Source organism: Podarcis muralis, chromosome 14 (genome assembly GCF_964188315.1).
Source record: "Podarcis muralis chromosome 14, rPodMur119.hap1.1, whole genome shotgun sequence".
Lineage (NCBI taxonomy): Eukaryota > Metazoa > Chordata > Lepidosauria > Squamata > Lacertidae > Podarcis > Podarcis muralis.
In genome coordinates, this window is record NC_135668.1 from 36879243 (window position 1) to 36900050 (window position 20808).

At 47.5% G+C, this 20808-nt stretch overlaps 1 protein-coding gene across 7 annotated transcripts; it reads right to left on the bottom strand.

Annotated features, from left to right (window-relative positions):
• Positions 1 to 1696: 1696 nt before the first annotated feature.
• On the bottom strand, positions 1697 to 20720 carry LOC114584619 (uncharacterized). Of its 7 annotated transcripts, XR_013390565.1 has the most exons (8): positions 20591 to 20720; positions 18853 to 18993; positions 17782 to 17875; positions 16671 to 16830; positions 14006 to 14158; positions 12380 to 12896; positions 5543 to 5672; positions 1697 to 2668 (listed from the first exon to the last, which is right to left on the bottom strand). XR_013390565.1 is itself a non-coding variant. In XM_028706627.2 (6 exons), exons 2-6 carry the CDS (start codon positions 18981 to 18983, stop codon positions 2613 to 2615), a joined length of 594 nt encoding a protein of 197 aa, XP_028562460.2. In that variant the 5' UTR covers positions 18984 to 18993; positions 20591 to 20720; the 3' UTR covers positions 1697 to 2612. The 7 variants fall into 7 exon arrangements, 5 of the variants coding, with proteins under 5 accessions (XP_028562460.2, XP_028562459.2, XP_028562453.2 ...); XR_013390566.1 differs by lacking the exon at positions 5543 to 5672; XM_028706627.2 differs by lacking the exons at positions 5543 to 5672; positions 12380 to 12896.
• Between the last annotated feature and the right edge of the window lie 88 nt (positions 20721 to 20808).

Here is a 20808-nt window from a genome sequence, read left to right on the forward strand (position 1 = left end):
GCCCTGGGAATTGTAGTTCTGTAAGAGGAGTAGTCATCTCCTCTCTGCACCCTTAACAAACTTCAGTTCCCGGGCTGCTTTCGGGGAAGCAGTGACTGTTTGACATGGCATTGCAGTCCTTTAAATATATGGTGTGAATATGGCCATTTGTTGTACAAGCTTGCCACAAACAAATCGGGACAATTGCTCAATGAAAATCGGATATAATTTGACCTCCGTGTCAGCTTTGTGCAAGCAATGGGTGAATGCTTAATAAACAGGTGACCCGGAAGAGCCCTTAGAGAGCTTTTTCTCTAGGAAGCTGTGCAGAAGAGAATTCTTGGATAGTGACCTTTTTTTTCAGCCTGCCATGATTCCAGGAAAGTATCCAAACTGAACTGAATCACAGTCCCTCTGCACCAAAAGCCAGTCCAGGTCCCATCAGCTTTCTTAATTTCAGCAATATTAATTTAGCGTGGGAGGGAGGTCGTTTTTGTTCTGGCCATCATTGGGAGTTGGAAATCCTTGCCAATCTACTTCCATGTTACCTAGAAATCTACTAGGAGATACAGAGACACCTTCTGCCCATGTCTGCTTAAGCAAGTGCAGCTTGTGCATTTTCAGGCTTTATCCACAACAATGAGGTCTAGAAACTTGTTTGATTTTTTTATATTAAAAAAAACCAACCAGAAGTGGAGATTTCTAAAAGAGTGGGAAGTCCTGTATACAATTGGGGAGTGGAGTAGAGACCTTTTCTAGCCAAGGGCAGTATTCCATCATGAGCAATCTCTGCGGGGGCCGCATGGCAGTGGTGTTGGGGCCAGAGGTGTGCAGATAAATGGATGTGACCTGTTGTCACATCCATTCCTCTCCCCATCACCAGTCTGAGTTTCTGCAGTCCTGCTCTGAAACAGCCCCCTGAATCACCAATAATGGGTTACGCCCCCATAATCTATTGGGACACACACACAAAATAATCAAAAATGTTACAGCACTAAGACAGGCTTGTGGTATTTGGAGCTGCAGCCTCTGCATCTTGGTGGCCTTCCTTTGCGCACACACAAGTATGCCAGTCAAACAAGCCCCAAGCCTGTGTGTTGCTCTTTGCAGCTGCGGTTGCCGTGATATGTGTGGGAGTGTGAGCAAACAGCGTGCATCTCTCTCCATGTGGATGGGTTTGTTTTTTTTGAAAAAAATGTTGTGGTTTATTTTGCCTGTGTGCGTGGGTGGACCCAGGAAGATAACAGGGTTCATGATGTGGGGTTTCTGAGATGCGGTCTGACAGGTAATAATTCCAACTAAGACAGATGCCTGAGATGCTGGGAATCCATAAGAACACTCTCCTGCTCCCACAGTGGGAGGGGAGGCCCTTTTGAAACACACTCCCCACCCCCTGGGATTCTTAAGGGGTGAGCTTTGCGACCCAGGGCAGAAAGTGTCCTTTCCAGAAGGAGGCAGAAGACAGCCTGGCGACCAGAGAACACATGAGAAGACCTGTGCTGAAAGGGAAACGGCAGGGTTTTAGGGAGCAGAGTGTTACATTTCAATCTAGCAGAATTTTGGCGTCATTGGATCTTTCCGGCTTTCACTAAACACCTGCCCCAGATTTCTGGCAAGGCCTGACCTCTCTGTGTCACGATCAGTGCTGTTTCTTTTCCGCTGCAGTTCAGTTTCTGACAAATAGTACTTTATTTACCTTGTCGTTCGCTACTTAATGTAAGCAGTACATTTATTTTATTTTTCCTTTTATATCCCACCTTTCCGCCAAAGAGCTCAATGGGGCTTCCTACCTTTTGACATGGTTTTATTTTACATATATTTATCACCCAGTCTTCACCAGCTCCCGGGCGGATTACAGAATAGGAAAAAGAGATAACCAAATAACCAAAAAAATAACACTGACACAAAATACTATTGTCTTTGTTATCTCCTGCTCTAAAGGACCTAAGATGCATCAGGTGGAAGCAGAGATTGGTTTGCTAGGGGAAAGGACTCGCCAACCTCAGTCTACTCTCAGCAGGTCTCCACCAGCCTGCCTTCTTTCTTACAACCAAAATAAAACAATTCCTTCCAGGAGCACCTTAGAGACCAACTAAGTTTGTTATTGGTATGAGCTTCTGTGTGCATGCACACTTCTTACAACCAGTTTGGGGTCCTCATGTGGCGGGAGGAGGCTGTCTGGCTGTAAGCTTCCTCCTCCCCCTCACTTTCAGTGTTGCCCCTTGTGGAACTTAGCAAGGAGGAAGAAAACTAGAATTCGTTGGCTCTGTCTGTCATTAGCTCTGGCGCCCCCTACTGTTGGGCTCCCTGCCTTCCAGCCCACCAGTCCCAATGATGACTAGCCATCACTGCTGTTAAGGATGGTTCAGTGTATGAAAGATGGAAAGGCCATAATGGGCAAATGACGTGACTGCCTTTGCCATGTATGAGGTTCTCTTGAAGCTGTCCTCCTTTACCTGCTTGGGAGCTGCGCAGGAGGGCAACACCTTTAAGAGCTTCTGTCTCTTCCAGCTGCGTCATCCTCATTCAGTTCCTTCTTTTGCTGGTGTCAGGAGTGCTCAGCCTGCTAATGCTAGATTTTCTGTTTACTCCTCCAGCCAGTGGGCATGTGACAAAGCCATACACTGCCAGCATCATCCTGTGGCAGAGTCCATGGCTTGAGCGGGCACTGCTGAGCTTAGGATATGTGCTGGGAAGAAAAGAAGAAGAGGAAGAAGAGAGGGCCACATGAATCAACATAAGCTCCCTACATAAGAAACAGAACAGGGATACCTTTTAAGATATATAATGCTACAAGAGACACAAAAGCCTCCTGTGGCAGGGAGTTCCACAGTCTGAGCCTTCTGCACTCAAACCAACCATGCCTCCCTCACTAACATCCCTTCTGATGCAAACAGTCTGCTGAGATTTAGTTTGGCCCTTAGACTGCAAATCTAAACACACCTCCTAGGGTTGGAATAGGGCAACCTTTGGCTTTCCACATGGGGTTGGCCTCCAACTCCCATCCCTGCCCTTTGACTGTGCCAGCTGCAGCTGATGGGACCAGGACTCCCAACATCTGAAGGGCCACAGGTTCCCCACCCTCAGGTCTATTGATTTCAATGGGTCAGCTCTGAATAATAATAATAAATTTTTATTTATACCCCGCCCTTCCTGGTTCAAAAACCGGGCTCAGGGCGGCTAGCAACAAATTTAAAACACTTAATTGATGCAACAAAAAACAGCATAAAATACAGTATAAAACGTGAAATCAGAATTCAAAAATCAATTTAGGGGGAAAATCCATCCAATAAACATTAGATAATCACCAGGGTTAGCTGGCTAAATTAGTCCTATTTGGGCCAGCGTGGAGAACAGGGGAGAATTAGCTATGGGATCCCAGAGCAGGTAATGCCCTAAGTCACTTTATCAACCGTATTTGCTTGTAGGTCAAATAAATTTGCTGAATTCCATAGGTTTTTTTTTAATTAATAAAAAGTATTTTTAAATGATGTAATAAAGGATGAACCCCTGAAAACCACTGGGAGGGGGGAGGGAACCTCCCCATGCAGAAAACCACTTGAAAGGTATGTAAAGAGGCCCAGAAGACACTGATGAAAAGGCAAATGAAGTTACAGGAGGAACATAGAATGCAGCTGGATACAACCCACTGTCAAATCAGACCTAAGGCTATTGAGAAGCTGCATGGTGTAGAAGAGGCATCAGCAGGAACATCATAAGAGAAGTGCGTCCAACTACCACACCTCTGGCCTTTGGAAGCATTGATGCTGCCCAAAGGGTAATGCCAAAGGGACAGTGACCCTTAGAGGAAGCTGAGACCTTGATATTTGATCAGACTAACTGCATTCTCAGCTAATTTGTAGTGGGCACAGAAGCTATTTCTATTTCTAGGAGGTGCAATGTTATTACATTTGTTGTTTTCGTTGCATGTTGTTGTTTCATTATAGCTGTTATCATGAAATTGTTATTGCATCTGTTGATTTTTCGGTGACGTGTCGCTGCTTTCATTGCTGAAAGCTGCTCTGAGCACAATTCTTTTGTGGAAAGACAGTGGACGAATAAAAGGAGGAGGAGGCTGGAATGACCTTTGGCTGCCAGCTCCCCTTTGCCCTTGCCACTCGGACGAGAGAGGCTTTGGTTTTCCCCCCTGCGCAGCAGTCACTTGGCAGCCCTCTGACTTTTAACAGCTACCCGGAGAATGGAGAGACCTAATTATTCATGGTGAAAGTGGCAATCGGGTCAGAGCGAGGTTACGGGAAATGGAAACAAAACACAGGGCATCTCAGCTGACTGCACACACCGGGATGTGGTCTGGTGTAAGTGCCGGGTTTATTTGAATGTACCGTATTCTATTTCTTAGCTGGTTTCAAAAAGAACAAAAAACAAAAACATGAAGTAACCCAAAGCGACTTATAGTCCAACTTTATTATTTTATTTATTTATTTTGGTAGTTCCTATGTTTTTATTGATGATGGTTGAGAGGAAAATGAATAAATTAACATGCACTGGGTGAGCAACAGCTTTTGTGGCTGATGGGAAATGCAGCTGGGCTTAATCAAGGTTTTGTAACACTTATTTTATCCTTAAAGAATAGTGCATAGGTGGAAGTACCTGGCCCCAAAATGCTAACTGAGCTACCTTTATCATTAAGTACAGTGGGTTACAGTGGGACATGGGTGGCGCTGTGGGTTAAACCACAGAGCCTAGGGCTTGCCGATCACAAGGTCGACAGTTTGAATCCCCGTGACGGGGTGATCTCCTGTTGCTCGGTCCCTGCTCCGGCCAACCTAGCAGTTCGAAAGCATGTCAAAGTGCAAGTAGATAAATAGGTACTGCTCAGGCAGGAAGGTAAACGGCATTTCTGTGCGCTGCTCTGGTTCGCCAGAAGCGGCTTAGTCATACTGGCCACATGACCCAGAAGCTGTCTGCGGACAAACGCTGGCTCCCTCGGCCAGTAAAGCGAGATGAGCGCCACAACCCCAGAGTCGTCCGCGACTGGACCTAATGGTCAGGGGTCCCTTTGCCTTTACCTTTACAGTGGGTTACTGCTGTGTACATTCATACAGGTTTGCCTGTTATTTGATTTTTTAAAATGTAGATTTCATAAGTTCTATTCATTAAATGCACAAAGCTTCCTTAGGAAGGTTTCCCCCCCCAAAAAAGATGCATCAATAATAAAAACCATAGTCCAACTTTAAAACTTAATTTTTAAAAAAACTGGAACAGAATAAAAGCTTCAAAACACACCCATAACATAGGCTTCATTTGCACTATACATTTAAAGCAGTATTGTACCTCTTCAAAGTCACGGCTCTCGCCAAAGATTCCTGGGACAAGTTTTGGCACAGCACTAGGTGAAGCTTAAGAATTTAAGAGCCTGCTGGATCAGGCCAATGGCCCGTCTAGTCCAACATCCTGTTCTCACAATGGCCAACCAGATGCTTGTGGGATCTGAGCATGACCCCAGTCTCCCCATTCATGAGTCCCAGTAACTGGTATTCAGAGCCATAATGCGTCTGACAGTGGAGGCAGAATATAATGGCTGGTAGCCCCTGATACTTACAGGTATCCTCCGTTAATTTGTCTGATCCTCATTTAAAGCCATTCAAACTTCCCAACATGGAGAGGCAGTGATGGAGGGTGGGGAGGGGAGAGAGAATCTGCCCTTGCTGGTTTTCCTACCCGTCACAAGGCTGTAAAAGGAGCAGGAACATCTGTCCATTAAAAGGCAGCAACCCTAAATCACGATAGTCAGTACCGGTCTAGATGACAGATAAGTCTGCCAGCAGCTGTTAACTGTGTTTTGCTAAATACCACTTTCATGCACTGAAGCGATCTATGTCTTCTTTTTCAGATCAGATTTATTTAGAAAAAGTGAAACAAAAACAAAAAAAGCCATCCATTGCAACCGAATGAAATTAAATCTAATTTCACGATGCAATTTAACTATATCTAATACACCCCATAGGCTTACATTTAACACAGCCCAGAAAATAGCCAAAATGTCCCAGTGAATATTTTACTGGAGTTTGGTGTTGTTCCAGTACAGTTATACCTCGGGTTACAGACGCTTCAGGTTGCGCGTTTTCGGGTTGCGCACTGTGCCGAATGTGGAAGTACCGGAACGGGTTACTTTTGGGTTTCGGCGCTTTGCGCACGCACCGAATCGCGACCCACATGTGCGCAGAAGCGGTACTATGGGTTGCGAACACTGCAGATTGCGAACGCGCCTCCCGCACGGATCATGTTCGCAACCCGAGCGTCCACTGTATCTAAAAAACTGGAGCCCATTCTATAATTAAGAGTCATTCCTCTAGTATAAACCTTTCCACTTATCATCATCATTTATACTTTTGATCATCCGAGTGTGAATAACGTTCCTTGCATAGGTAAGATGCAGCTGTCTTGCATCTCTCTATCAGCAGACTTCAGGGTGGGGAGACCCTGAGGATTGCAGAACAAGAACAAAAAACCTTTTAGAAAAAGACACACCCTCCACAAACCCAGTCTCATTAAGGACTGGACATGGTAACTGATTATTGCCTCTCGACTGCTGGAGGGAGGTGGGGAATGAAAGCAGGGTGGTAGTGGAATGGAGACACTAGAATCCTGAACAGGAGCGCTCCACACTGCAACATTTTGTTGCAGATCCCGTCTGCAGAACTTCTAATAACTGAGAACTCTGCTGCAATTGCAGGTGATGTGGGGAAAAGGCCCACCCACTTGTCTCTATAGCAACAGGGCAAGCTCTTTGGATATGTAAATGGAGGTACTTGGCTGGCCAGCTCAGGGCATTATCTTGAAGGGGAACATGGTTAATAAGGCCTAGAAAGGCTACAATCTTACAAAGAAATGGTCTCTAACAGATTATAACCTCACAGATCACAGGTTTGGGAAGAGACCCACAGGTATCATTCAGACTGACCCCACAATATTACAACAATGTGTTAAAGCAGTTGAGGGTATCCAATAATTTTTTTATAAATAAACGTCCGGCGGGAGGTTTCTCATTCTGACCATTCACAACGCTGGTCCAGATGCACCTGGGATCTAATGTGGGATCAACCAGCTTTCTCTGTGCGCATACGCAGTTGTGGTTTCTGACACAGTCTTGGGCCTTTGGGATCTGTGATACCTTAATCTGCGGCATCCTTCTCAAAACAGAACAACATTGTTAATTGCTTCTGATTTCCCCTCAACAAAACGCAGCCACCATAGAGGGGACGGATGGGGAACGGAATGTATCAACATCACATAATCCTTTCGATTCTCAGCGAGGATTAGGGAAAGTAATGCATTGGAGGATCCTCTGGGACTCTGTGTGTGGCTCGGCATTTCAGTGCGACAAACTAATTGCTTGATGTGATTGTGAATAATTTACTCAGTGCTGCTCTTTCCACCCCCATGCAAAGTCCCCAGCTTTTCTTTAATTGCGGGTGTGTGTGGAGAGGGTCTTTTTTAAAGACGGAGACAAGGGTAGATAGGCAGAGGGAAAGATGCTGGCTGTCACTCTCAAACAACAGCTGGAGAAAATGGCACGCAAATGCCAAGAACAAGGCACTTTTGATGAATGAATAACGAAACGGGGCCTTTAACAGTGGAAAACATCCTACCCATCATGCTCTACAGTTGGGACTTCTGCATGTCTGGTGGAAGGGGCTCCGCAGCCACACTCAAGAGCAGGGGTAGGCAAACTAAGGCCCAGGGACCGGATCTGGCCCAATCGCCTTCTAAATCTGGCCTGCGGACGGTCTGGGAATCAGCGTGTTTTTACATGAGTAGAATGTGTCCTTTTATTTCAAATGCATCTCCGGTGTGATGGCCTGGGATTCAAAGGCTGAACCTGAGGAATCCCAGCCTGCACAGGAGTCCCCGCCTCCAGAACCAGCTGAGCCGGGGCTGGGGCTTGAACCTGAAGGGTCCTCACCTGTGCCGGGTCCTCAGGAGCAGACACCAGCTGAGTCTGCTCTGGCTCCGGAGGTGATCAAGGACCCATTGCCTGCAGGTGCTCTACTCTCAGCCCCGTCAGGAGAAGCTGAGGTTGCCTCTGGGTCCAGTAACCCTCCAGCCTCTCCTGAGCTGCAGAGGCTCAGGGCAGAGAGGCAGAGGGAACTAAGTTCCTGCAGGAGGAGTGCTCACCTCCAGGCCAGGAGAGGCGAGTCACCTGTGGACCAGGGCCGCCCTATGCCTCGGGGCAGATAAAAGCCAGCCAGCCCAGTCCCAGGTTGCGGGAGCAACATTGTTGGTAACCTGTTCCTGCCGGCACCCTGTCCTGCTCTTCTGCCAGAGTTCCTGACCACACCTGACTCCTTGCCTTGGACCCCGCTTCAGCCTTGACGGACAGCCTCCATACCACACCCTTGACCTCAGACTAGACCCGGACCACGCCGCACAGTAACCCCCCGGGACCAGCACATCTGGATTATTTGTGGGGCATAGGAATTCGTTCATTTTAATTTATTTTTTCAAAATATAGTCCGGCCCCCCACAAGGTCTGAGGGACAGTGGACCGGCCCCCTGCTGAAAAAGTTTGCTGACCCCTGCTCACGAGTGTGCCAGGTGGAGCAGGGGTGGGCTAGCTTTTTCATCCCAAGGGCCACATTCCCTTTTGGACCGCCTTCCAGGGGCCTCATGCCAGTCGCAGGTGGGAGCAGAGCCAAAAGTGGACGGAGCAACGTTTGCACCATTATTGTACCTATGCCAAGTTGAGCGGTTTATACTCACCCTGCATCTCAATCCTCCATCCAGGTGAGCAAGAGGCAATATGAGTTCAAGGCCACAAGCTTCTGGGAGGCTGTGAATTGGGGCAAGCCAGAGATGTGGCCAGGGCATGGCTAGGAAGGAAGTGTGGCCTGCGGGTAGTCCCTAGGTCCTTAGAGAGAGGGCTTCATTTGGCCTTCCAGAGCTGAGACAGAGTGAGGGGAGAGCGCTGTTGAACTCAGGTACTGCTTGTGCGTTTCCTGGTTGGCCCCTGTGAGAACAGGATGGTGGACTAGATGGGCTTTGGGCCCGATCCAGAGGGATTTTTTTACGCTCTTAAGAGGGTTAATTTTTGGTGGCAGAGGAAGCAGAAAATGGGCAACCCAGACTGCAGCAGCAGCAGCAGGTCACTCTAGGAAAGCCTGCTGTGTATTCAGTGACAGCAGACATGTGGAATGTGGAATAAGGGATGAACAAAGCACAGAAGAGGTCATGGGACACCTGCTTATAGACTTGACGCCCGCGCTGGATGTCGGGGTTCCTTGCTGGAAAGGGTGACAGGAGGAGGGTTGGGAGCGAAGTGTCAGCAAAGCAATACCTGAGCAGGTGGAGGGAGCCACACTTCTGCAAGCTCAAAACTAGGTCAGTTGCTCTGCTGTGTTAAAAACTAGTGCAACCCCCGGTGTTGACATGTTTGCAGCACCCCGGCTTTCCCTGCGCCAAGCCTCCTGCTGGAACTAACACTGCAGCTCCAACGGTAGCTGAGCTGAAGGCAAGATGCCGCTCTGTGGGGAGGCCCTGCCCCGTTTCTGGGAGGGGAGAGCAGTGCAGCATCCCAAATACTGAAGTTCCAAGATTGCTGACGGCAGAGGAGCTTCTGGGTCAGCCGCCTCCCCTACTCGCGTGGTCCTTCCCAATGAGGACCCCAGACTATGAAATTCCACAAGTGATCTTACCCGTTTATTTGAAATCAGCACACAATTTCAATGCAATTATTTCAGGACTCGGCATGCCAGACCTGCAACAGAATGTTGCCGTGTGTAAACTCGCCTCCCAAGACTTGTGCTTCTGTTTTGGGACTCCAGCCGGACAGTTAAGACCTTCCTCTAAAATATTCAGTTCCACTGTCCATGTTTTATGCAGAAGCCCATCCACATTGACAAGCCATGGCTTTTGAGATGCTTAATTCAATTTAGAATGATTTCTAAAATGGGCTGCTGATTTTTTTTCAAGGGTTGATGGTTGGGTTTTTGTTTTGTTACTTCTGGAAAACCTCAGTGTTTCCCCAGTGGATGTCAATATCCCCCTCTTGTTTTAGTGCCAATGCTGTCAGCACTCAACACCAGAGGTGGTTGTTGTTTTTTTGCTCTTGGGGTACTTAACTACAGTGATACCTCAGGTTAAGTATTTAATTCATTCCGGAGGTCCGTTCCTAAGCTGAAACTGTTCTTAACCTGAAGCACCACTTTAGCCTATGGGGCCTCCTGCTGCTGCCGCACCGCCGGAGCATGATTTCTGTTCTCACCCTGAAGCAAAGTTCTTAACCTGAGGTAATATTTCTCGGTTAGCAGAGTCTGTAACCTGAAGCGTATGTAACCTGAGGTACCACTGTATTTGCTTTGTTGCTTAACGATGTGTTGCTCTTTAAAGGGGGCAGAACTGGAAACTAAATGCTGGGTTAGGAGGATCTTTTATCTCTTATATAGCCAGCCCAATAGTCTATTGGGAAGCTAATCAGTGCAAGACTCAATAAAACAAAGGGAAGGTTCCCAGGGACACAGAGCTTCCCATGGTGCATCTGCAGCAGCACAACCAGGCGCCTTCATCTACCCCACCTGCAACAAAACATCTCTCTCCTGTATCCGTCCCCATAGCAGGCATTGTAACTCTCCAATGGTTTGACTTCACTCCCAGAGGCACACTCCTCCATTGTCTCCCGTGACTGACAGATGCCAACCCAACCCTAGTGCAGGAGGATCGGATGGGGGCTGGCTACTTGAAAGGGGGGGGGCACCCCCAGGTTGTGATTTCAAGACCATTCCCCAGCAGCGATTGGCAAAGCATTTCACTCTCACTTTCCATTCCTGCTCTCAGGAAGCTTTCCCCACCCAGGACTCGCAAAAGAAATACAAAAGCATACACTCAAAAAACAAGAGCAAAATCTCCAGGCTGTGCGAAGGACAGAAAATGGGGGATTGCAGGCACGGGGACTTTTAAGCATCCAAGGAAAAAAATTACTGGAGCAGAAAAACTCAAGCCAGCACAAAGCCAGCCAGAAGGCAAATTCCTGGGCTGCGGCAGCAAGCTTTGCTAACCCTTGGCACGGGGGGGGGGGGGGGAGCCAGACGTTTCGACATGGCAGAAGAGATATCCGAGGGGTTCCACTCCATGGCCAAGGGCTCCAGCAAAATGAGGCTGCACACCACTGCCTGGAGGGCCCCTGTCCTATTTTAGAGAACCCTCACATAAACTCCTATAAACCCGTCGACTCAGAATTAAATTCAACAAGGCTAACTCTCAAGGGAAATGCATTCAGGATTAGAGTCTTCAACTCGCCCCCCCTTTTTTTTTGGTTTGCGTTTCTGACATGGGAGGGGTCCGTTTCCAGTCAAAGAAAACACCACATGCCATTCCCATTTTTTTCAGCCAAGGGATCCTTTGTACATCTGCTGAGGAACTATTGTGCAGTGCAAAGGATTCTGGGGCAGATTGTGAGGGGCTCTCACACACAGCTTGGCCAAGGCACCAATCCAGCTGGGCCTCACCCTACCCCTGAGTGAATTAAGAGGATGCTACAGAAGGACCTACCACCGCCCTGTGTCGCAAAGCAAGATGGGTCAGAGGGAGGTCACAGAAATGGAGATGGTCGATATTCTATCCAAATTGATGTTTTTTGGAAGATCATATTTTGAACGGCTGGCAGAATTCCGGAAGGCTTCTAGTTGACCATTGGGAGAACATGGGCCACTGGCCTGATCCGCCAGCCAGGGACTTCTTAGGTTGTTAGAAACAACAAGTAAATTCGTAGGAAAATAAGGACTTTATTGCAAAAGAACTACAATGAGAAATGCTAGGATAATATTCAGAAATATAGCTTCCCTCTGTTGTAATGCAGCTGGGCACATATCTCATATTCACTATGTGTGAGAGAGTGAGAGAGATAATGTATTTAATTATTGTTGTTAATAGCTTAAATATCTATTTTGCTAATATAAAACTTGATTTTGTAAAGCAAAATCAGATCCAAAAAATAAATCGTGCTTTGGTTGTGTTTATTTCACTAGCAGTGACAGAGCTGGGGAGGCAAAAAGGATAGTCAGTCAAACACCTCCACTTCCCTACTTGTCAGAGGATCTGGATAGCAGAGCTTTCATCCATTAATCCGTTCAAAGTAGACTAGAGTAGACCACAATCTTACAGAATGCTTGCACAGGAGGGGAGGAGTTTAGAAGGGAGGGCATTTCCAGTGGAGGTGCTCCCCCTAGTGGTACCCAAGCAGCAAATTGCTCCTGACGACACAAGTCCGTCAAACCTTACATTACATGGAAAGATAAGCACTAGATAGTCGTCAAACTGGAGGCAAAACTCCTCCCCACCCACTACTATAAAGCTCATCCCAGATCCTGAGCAGCTGTGAGGCTCCAGCCATAAACCACAAGCTTAACATTAGGATGCCCAATCTGTTTTATGAGTGACTTACCATTCTCGAATTATTTGGAGTGGGGCGGGTGGGAAGGAAGGCTGATCTACATTTTGCCATGTGCTGCTCCACACTGCAGACGGTGAAAGAGAGTCCTGAGAGGGAAGACCAGTTTTCCACAGCTGCACTATTTGCTCCAGAGGTTCAAAGGTCTTGAATGATCACTGGTGCAGGCTCTCCTGGCGATTTGTCCTGGAGATCCAGGATAACAGAATGGCTTTTTCGTGTGTGTGTGTGTGTGCATGTGTGTGCGTGTGTGTGTGTGTGTGTGTAGTTCAGCTTCAGTATTCATGCACGAAGGAACAAAGGTCAATTCTAAAGCCGCAGCCCTGGAACCCTGGGATTTTTCATGTTGCTTTCCTTTTCTTCTTAGGCCTGCCTGCTTCTGCCCCGTCCCCTGCCTTTGCTCCCTCTCCGCCTAGAGCCCGCAACGAAGGCAGCTGCAGCTTGCTGCCGATGGCCCAAGCCCAGAGGCACATCTCCACACGGTGAGGCGTCCAGGCCTGTTCTGCATCAGCTAGGAAATGGATCAAGAACGAGGAATCGGTTGGGCTGTGTGCTTTGAGGATGTAGAAACCCTGAGACTGGGGGACAAGTGTGGCCCTTGGGGCCAATTTATGTGGCCCTAGGCCACGCCCCTTCCCAAATCATGCCCCTCATTGCCCTGCCCTGAGCCCTGCTTGGGTTCTGCTGCACAACTGGAATTTGTCCTTGAGTTGTGATCTGGCTTCTTGTTTGCCTGGACAGAGGGGTGTGTGTAGAAGGAAACACACCCTTTGTGAGCCCTGCTCACTTCTGCCTCTGGCTCAGACCCCAGAAGGTTGTCTACAAGGGAATATGGCTCTCTGACTGAAAAAAGTTTTCCCAAGAAATACAACTGAGCTAAATGGACCAATGGTTGGATTCAACATAAGGCAACTTTCTATGGGAACTGGACAAGAAAGCCAGAAATGCACAGGAACAAATAACTTGACTTGTCTTGGAGCTTTTAAATAATTATTATTTTAAGTGAAGCGGCTGATGGAAGATCTGCATGCAGCAGACAGTTTTGGACCACCTGGCTCCCAGCCTCTAAGCTCTCTAGACTACGTTTCCTCATCTTGCCTTGAAATTCCTCTTATGGACACCATGTTTTGTAAGCTTCTCTGCTATTGGTCTGCCTTAGGTTTGCATATTCCACCATGCTACCATATATGCCAGGAAGAGACTCCCTTCCTCCCTGCCCACCAATAGGATTCTGTCTCTACCTTTAAAGCCCCTCCTCTACACGGAGCGAACCTTTCTGAAACTACTACCTGAGCTCCATCTTGCCTGCAATGGGAGCACCTTGGCTATCACCACTGGATCTGTCCTATTATTATTATTATTATTATTATTATTATTATTATTATTATGTGGGGTTGTGCCTTTAGCCCACGCCTGAAGTCACATGGCACCTCCCTGATGCTACCCATGCACTTAGGATAGATTTGAAGTGGTGGAACCAATGGAATGCAAATAGGAGGTTTCTGTGAGCTGGAAGTCTGTGCGCTCAGCATTCTAGCTGACAAGGAGAACCCTCCTCATCCAGCAGGCATCCCCACCCATTTCAGAGTGTGCACACTGTCCTAACTTCTCCCACCTTACCTTCGTTTAGCTTCTTGACACAGCTCTGGATTCCGTCAAGGTAGAGCAGGTAGTGCTTGAGGGTATACTGGACAGGGACAAGGCCTGGCAGAGACTCTACTGCTTCGTCGGCCATAAAGGCAGCTGCTTCCGGGGCTCCGGAAGTCAGAATCGCTGCAATGGGAGCAAAGGCAGATGTTGGGGAGGATGGCGGGAGAGCAGTATCACACATGCACCTTGAGCTCTCGGCATCTGAAGCTACAAGATTCTTAAAGAGGGAGAAGGAAATATGAGCAGAAGAATCTGCATTATTCAGAGTAAGGTAAAGGGGACCCCTGACCATGAGGTCCAGTCGTGGCCGATTCTGGGGTTGTGGCACTCATGTCGCTTTATTGACCGAGGGAGCCGGCGTACAGCTTCCGGCAAACCAGAGCAGCGGACGGAAACGCCGTTTAGCTTCCCGCCGGAGCAATACCTATTTACCTACTTGCACTCTGACGTGCTTTCGAACTGCTAGGTTGGCAGGAGCAGGGACCGAGCAATGGGAGCTCACCCCGTCGTGGGGATTCAAACCGCCAACCTTCTGATCGGCAAATCCTAGGCGCTGTGGTTTAACCCACAGCACCACCCGTGTCCCTTATTATACAGAGTAGGACCATCTTATTCCTTCCTGTCAACTCCATCTAAAGCAGGTTGAATCCTCCCTTCATGACCCCTAAGGATTCAGGTCTCAATGTCCCCTCCTCAGGCCATGCCCCGCCTTCGAGTGCTGTTGCCTGGCTGGAGTGCCTCCTTCAACTGCAATCATAATGCCTCTTGCTTGCCTGACTTTCGCGTGGCTGGGATGTTCAAAATCTGACTTTGTATAAGGCAGCCTCTTACGCCCCCAGCAGTCCCAGCCAGCACGCCTAGCCGTCAGGGATGACGGTCCTCGTAGCCTAACAACATCTGGAGGGTCACAGATTAGCCACCCCTGCCCTCAAAAGGCTGGAATTATTTTTATTTGTAAAAAACCGCTGCTGCTGCTGCTCATACAGCTTGACAAGATTAAACCCCGTGGATCCTGGCTGAAAGCTTAAACAAACAAGCAAAAAATTTAGACCAATATGTAGCAGTCTGTAATAAACATGGGGCAGGAATATGCCATCTGGAATATGAAACTCCGTTCAGGAGTGGCCTCTGTTCAGGAAAAGTGGGGTGGACTAGGCAGCCACATTCTTGGTTTCGGTCCCATCTACCTCATTATGCTACTTTAAACAGCCACGGCTTTCCCCCAAAGAATTCTGGGAACTGTAGTTTCTTAAGGATGCTGAGCGCCGTTAGGAGACCCCAGTAGGAGTAGTTTCACAGTCAATTCCTCTCCTCATGGAACTCTGAGAATTGCAGCTCTGCAAGCAGAATTGGGATCTCCTAGCAACTCTCCACACCCTTAACTAATGCCCAGGATGCTATGGGGGAAGCCATGACTGTTTAAAGTGGTATGAAACAGCTTTAAATGTAAGGTGCAGATGCGGCCTTAGGCAAGGTTAGGTGGGGAATGAGGGAAGCTCTTGTTGTTAATTTGAGCCCTATTCATGTTACTTCTGCATAGGGAAGAGTGGGACCCCCTCTTGTTCTTTGACTAAGCATGTATGTGTTGTGTACAAAAAAATATAGAGCCCAACATGCAAGATCCAGATACCTAATCATTCAGGTGTTCCAGTAGCATGGAATCCCTGCTTATGAAGAAGCAGTCACACTGCGGACTTTCTCGTCTTCTTTTTTAAAGTTGTGGAACACATGCTGTCAAACAGGCAAGCCACTGTTTATTTCTGTCTCTCTCTAACATTTGTATTGTTACATGTCGGGGGGAAACGTTACTACCTCCACTCCCAATAATAATAATAATTCTTTTCAGGGGTTGTGAATGAAGTGATCCAAATTTGCATTATGTGTGTATGTTTAATTTTAATTCAACTGCACTGACTTTCTTTCTTTCTTTCTTCTTGTATGTTATAGAAGTATCTGCCCTTTCTTAAATAAATAAAAATTCAAGAGAAAGAGAGAGAGAAATTCAGGTTCTGAAGAATCACAGAGTTCCTTAGATCGTCAATGACAGGCAAGCTTCTCTGAAGGGTGGCTTCCCTGTTGTGGAGCAGGTGCTACCTTTCCTTGTATAGCCACAGAAGACTGTTCTATAGTGCCCTTTCAGCTGAGGAGACCAGGTCTCCATCCCAGAATCCTCTGCACTGCACAAGAGTTTGGTGGCAGAGAGGTGGGGGAGCTTCAGGAGGCAAATGGGTTTGAAAAAATCACATGATTGCACAAGTGTTTGAGAAAACTCAGGCAGCACTCGGGCCAGGCTAATGGAAGGGGCCTTGCTGTGTCTGCAAATGCTCTTCCACATGGGAAGATTGCCTTATACTGAGTCAGACCACTGGTCTATCTGGATCAGTATTGCCAACACTGATTGGCAGCAGATCTCCAGGTTTCAGAGTGGGAACGTGAAGCTGGGGCCTTCTGTGTACAAGGCAGATGTTCCTCCACAGAGCTACCACCGTTCAAGAAGAAATGTTTTGCTGTGATCATGTTAAGAGAATGTTGGGTGAATGAAAAGAGCACAATCATTGCTCAAACTCCTTGCTGGATGTGTAGGCAAAAAAATACAGGAAATAAACAAACCTGGAGGCTTCACGGCCTTTCCTACCTGAAGCTGTGGCGGGCCCCACAGCCTTGAGTTTGCACAGCTCAGTCATGGCAGCTGCTATGTCAGGGAGGAGCTGGAAGGCTTTTCTGGTACAGCTCTCCACCATCTCGCTGGAGTTAGTGGCCACCAGCTGCTGGAGTCGAGGGCGAAACTTGCCTCTCTGCAGGGGAGAAGGCAGTCATTCCCACTTGGGCCTACACTGCTGACTTAAAATTAGTTCTGAGTCTCATATGCTCACACAGGACAGAGCTACGCTATGGAACGCTCTCCCCAGTGAGGTCTGCCAGATGCCTTTATTGTGCTGCCAGCTTTGGAGTGCCAAGACTTGCCCCCCAGGCTTCTGAATAACTGAGCTAGTGCTATTGTGCTGTTATTGGGGCACTTTGTGTGTGTGTAAAATATAAAGAGGAATTGCAGGTGTTCTGTATGAGTTCTGTTAATGGTATAGTATATTTATGCTGATGATTTTAAACGCTTTTTTAAAGTCTCTTGGAGACCTTTTGGAAACAAATGATTATAAAGTCCAAAAAGTAAAAATATATTGCCATTATTATAATGCGATTACAGTGGTACCTCGGGTTAAGTACTTAATTCGTTCCGGAGGTCCATTCTTAACCTGAAGCTGTTCTTAACCTGAAGCACCACTTTAGCTAATGGGGCCTCCTGCTGCTGCCGCGCCGCCAGAGCACGATTTCTGTTCTCATCCTGAAGCAAAGTTCTTAACCTGAGGTACTATTTCTGGGTTAGCAGAGTCTGTAACCTGAAGCGTATGTAACCCGAGGTACCACTGTACTGTTATTTTATTTCACAGGCATTTCCCGTTACCTAAACGGTCAGTGAATATTTTTATTTTATTTTTAACTTCCGTGAGCAGATGGGGCATGTGAGGGGTAGACTTTCTAAAACAGGGATGGGGAACGTGGCCCTCCAGCTGCTGTTGGACTCCAACTCCCATCAGGCCCTGCCAGCGTGGTCAGTGAGCAGGGATGGTGGGAGCTGTGGTCCAGCTGTATCTGCAGGGCTGCAAGTTCCTGTGACTACGCACTATTATGCCCCTGGGTCCACGCTGCCTCTGCTCCACATGGCAACCGACTCTGGCAGAATTACTTACGGAAAGCTTCCATTCCATCAGCCTCACCAGCTCTTCTTTTGTCAAGTGTTTGTCCTTCCGCCCGGAAACAGCAATTGGCAGCTCCTCTTGATACCTGCAAATGGTAACACATGGAAGGGAGTAAAAACAATAAAATGGTTTTGAATAGCATTGAAAAGATCAGAGAAGGGAAACACATTTCCCCCTTCTTCGATTAAATTGATTCGGGCAAAGCTCACAGAAGACAAAAAGAGAAGAACTGCACAGGCCACAGACTTGTCCAATTCATTGTTCTGGGGACTGGCACTGCTCTGCTGCAGAAGTCATATTGGACTGTATGATTGGCAGGGGAGGACTTGGTGGCCCTCTTGCTGCTGCCCCCATGAAGGGCCTTTTCAGTGGTGATTCCCTGAATGTGTAATGCCTTCCCTAGTGAGGTGTGCCTGTCTCCATTATCATCAACTTTCAGGAGGAATTTAAAAACATTCATGTTTACCCAAGCACTGGGTGGCTAAAGAATTCTGTTCCTGGCAACCTTGAGATCACTGGATACAGGAATGTTTTTAACAGAAGCTGATTTTAGATTGGATTAATTGTAATTGTTTCAGAATGCTTTTGCTTTGTTTTTAATTGTGCTTCTGTTTGCCACCCTGGGCTCCTTGGGAAGGAAGGGTGGGATATCAATTCAATAAATTAACAATTCAATAAATAATCTTAGCAGGAGGTCTATTCAGTTCGACATAATAATCAGAGGAGGCAAGTAAGGATACTCATAAAACAAAGTGATAAAAATATTAAGGGCTCGAATAAGAAACAAGTGTCTTAAGATTCTCCAGCTCTGCTGCCAGTTATGAAAAATCATCACAGTGTTAAGGCTGCAACTGAAGCATCAGAACATAAGAAGAGTCTGGAGGCCATCACTATACATCTTCCATAGTTTAGCTATGTGCTGTGTTAAGAAGGCCTTCCTTTTGTGCGTCCCAAATCTTCCAGTGTCCTGCTTCACTGAATGTACAATGAGAGAGGGAACCCCCCCCCCCAGGAGCTCTTTGCTGTAGCAGGTGTGCTCTGCTACCTGCTGAAAACGTTTACCATTTATCCAAGGCAATGGTTTTCCCCTTCTTGCTCGCTTTGGCCATGACCACATCCTGGTAAACATTCAAAACCGCTCTCCAGTATGCAGGGTCATCACATCCATAAAGTCCTCCTTCCAGCCCCATCATTTAAGGCTTCCTGAAACAGAAGGCAAAAACAAAAGCAGGGAACTAAGCAGCAGGGCCTTGGAGAAAATAACAGCAACAACAACAATGGCAGCATTTACACCTCACCTTTTCCCCAACGAGCTCTAGATGGGCCTACGCCTCTCAGTAACTAGATCCTATTTTAATGCCTAATGGCAGTTTACTCTTTTATTGATTATGTGTATTTTATTTGAGATTATAATATTGGAACAGGCATTTTATTTGCTTTTTGTTTACCAGCCAATTAGAGAGGCCATTGTACTGTAAGGCAGCCTTAACCTTTTAAAAAATCCTTAACATAATAAAAAAAAATGGATTGCACTGCAAGGTTGCATACTTGAAAGTGACCTCACCCTGAAAACTATGGGGTTCCCCCCTCAATGATCCTGCTTCGGAAGAAGGTGGCAGTTTACCGACCAAGGATGTAAACCTAGCGGAGATCCAACTTCAGGTAGTATCCAATGGTAGTCATACCCAGAGTAGACCCATTGCAACTACTAGACATGACTTAGGCCCATTAATTTATATATCTACTCTCAGTAGTAGTACTTAGCTAATATAACCTTTAGTCATACATACAAACACCCATATAAATCACGGTGCATATTATGGGTCATTCCCCCTCTAATTATGACTGAGACCGGATCCAACCAGAGGGGTTTACTCCCAGAGTAAACCGCCTTGCTGAAATCCTACACAGAATAGCAGTACTGTTTTAAAGTGACCTACCCCACTGAAATCACAGGTCTTCAACAGGACAGAACCAAACTTAAGCCATTCAGTAGGCTCACTAGCATCCTCATTAAAATCATAGGACTTGTGTGAGGTTTTCTCCAGTGGGATGGATCCAATCGTAAGCCATTCTAATAAGCCTCATGGTAATCATGGGACTTCTCTCTAATTATGACTAAGACGGGATCCAACCTGAGGGCTTAACTCCCAGAGTAAACAGCCCTGCTGAAATCCACAGGGCTGTCATTTCCCTCCGTAAACCTACTTAGGAGGAGGAGGATAGCAGCAGTTTGTTAAGTTTACCTACCTGGATATCAGTCCCACGGAAACCAGAGGATATATGGGTCTTTTCCAATGGGTAAGTCAAACTTACAGCATCGTGGGAATTTTGGGTCTTCCAGTCTTAATCATGAGGAAACTGGGACTCACCCTGAGGGGATGGCTGGGTCTTGGGATTCAACCTCCTTAAAATACCAGAACTCATGAGATCTTCCAACAGGTCGGATCCAAACGGGGTGATGTGGGTGTTTACTCCCCGAGTAAACAACCCCAGTGAAATCCAAGGGGCTTTCATTCCCCCCTTACTTGTACTGTGTTAAGTTTACTTACCCCCATTAAAACCCCACAACTTCTGGAATGGGAGGGATCCAGCCTTAAGCCATACTTACGAGCAGACTCACTGGCATCACGGGACTTCTGGGTCTTCCTATTTAACTATATGACTGAGCCAGGATCCGACCTGAGGGGTTTACTCATGGAGTAAAGAGCCCTTGCTGGAATCCACGGGGCTTTCATTTCCGCTCCGTAAATCTAACTTGGGAGGAAGAAGCGGCAGCAGAGCGTTAGCCTAGCCTTACCTAAGCGGGAGCCCTCGGTTAGCCAACGGGCCTTGCTCGCGAGTAGCCCCCCCCTCACAGGATCGTGGCCGTTTGCCGTCTCCCGCCCCTCCAGCGCCCTCGGGAAGGCGCCGCCGTGCGTCCGGCCGGGGTCCAGGCGGCGCTCTCGCTCCGCGGGCCGCGCTTCCTCCGGCGCCTGGGCCCGGCCCTTTCCGTTCGCGCGGGCCCCTCCTCCTGCT

Coding starts and splice junctions, on each gene's coding strand:
- LOC114584619 (XM_028706620.2), bottom strand. CDS start 18,983: ATGATGGGGCTGGAAGGAGGACTTTATGGATGTGATGACCCTGCATAC. Junction 16,831..17,781: donor TGATGGAATGGAAGCTTTCC/GTAAGTAATTCT, acceptor TCTCCCCTGCAG/AGAGGCAAGTTTCGCCCTCG. Junction 12,897..14,005: donor TGTCAAGAAGCTAAACGAAG/GTAAGGTGGGAG, acceptor TCCATTTCCTAG/CTGATGCAGAACAGGCCTGG.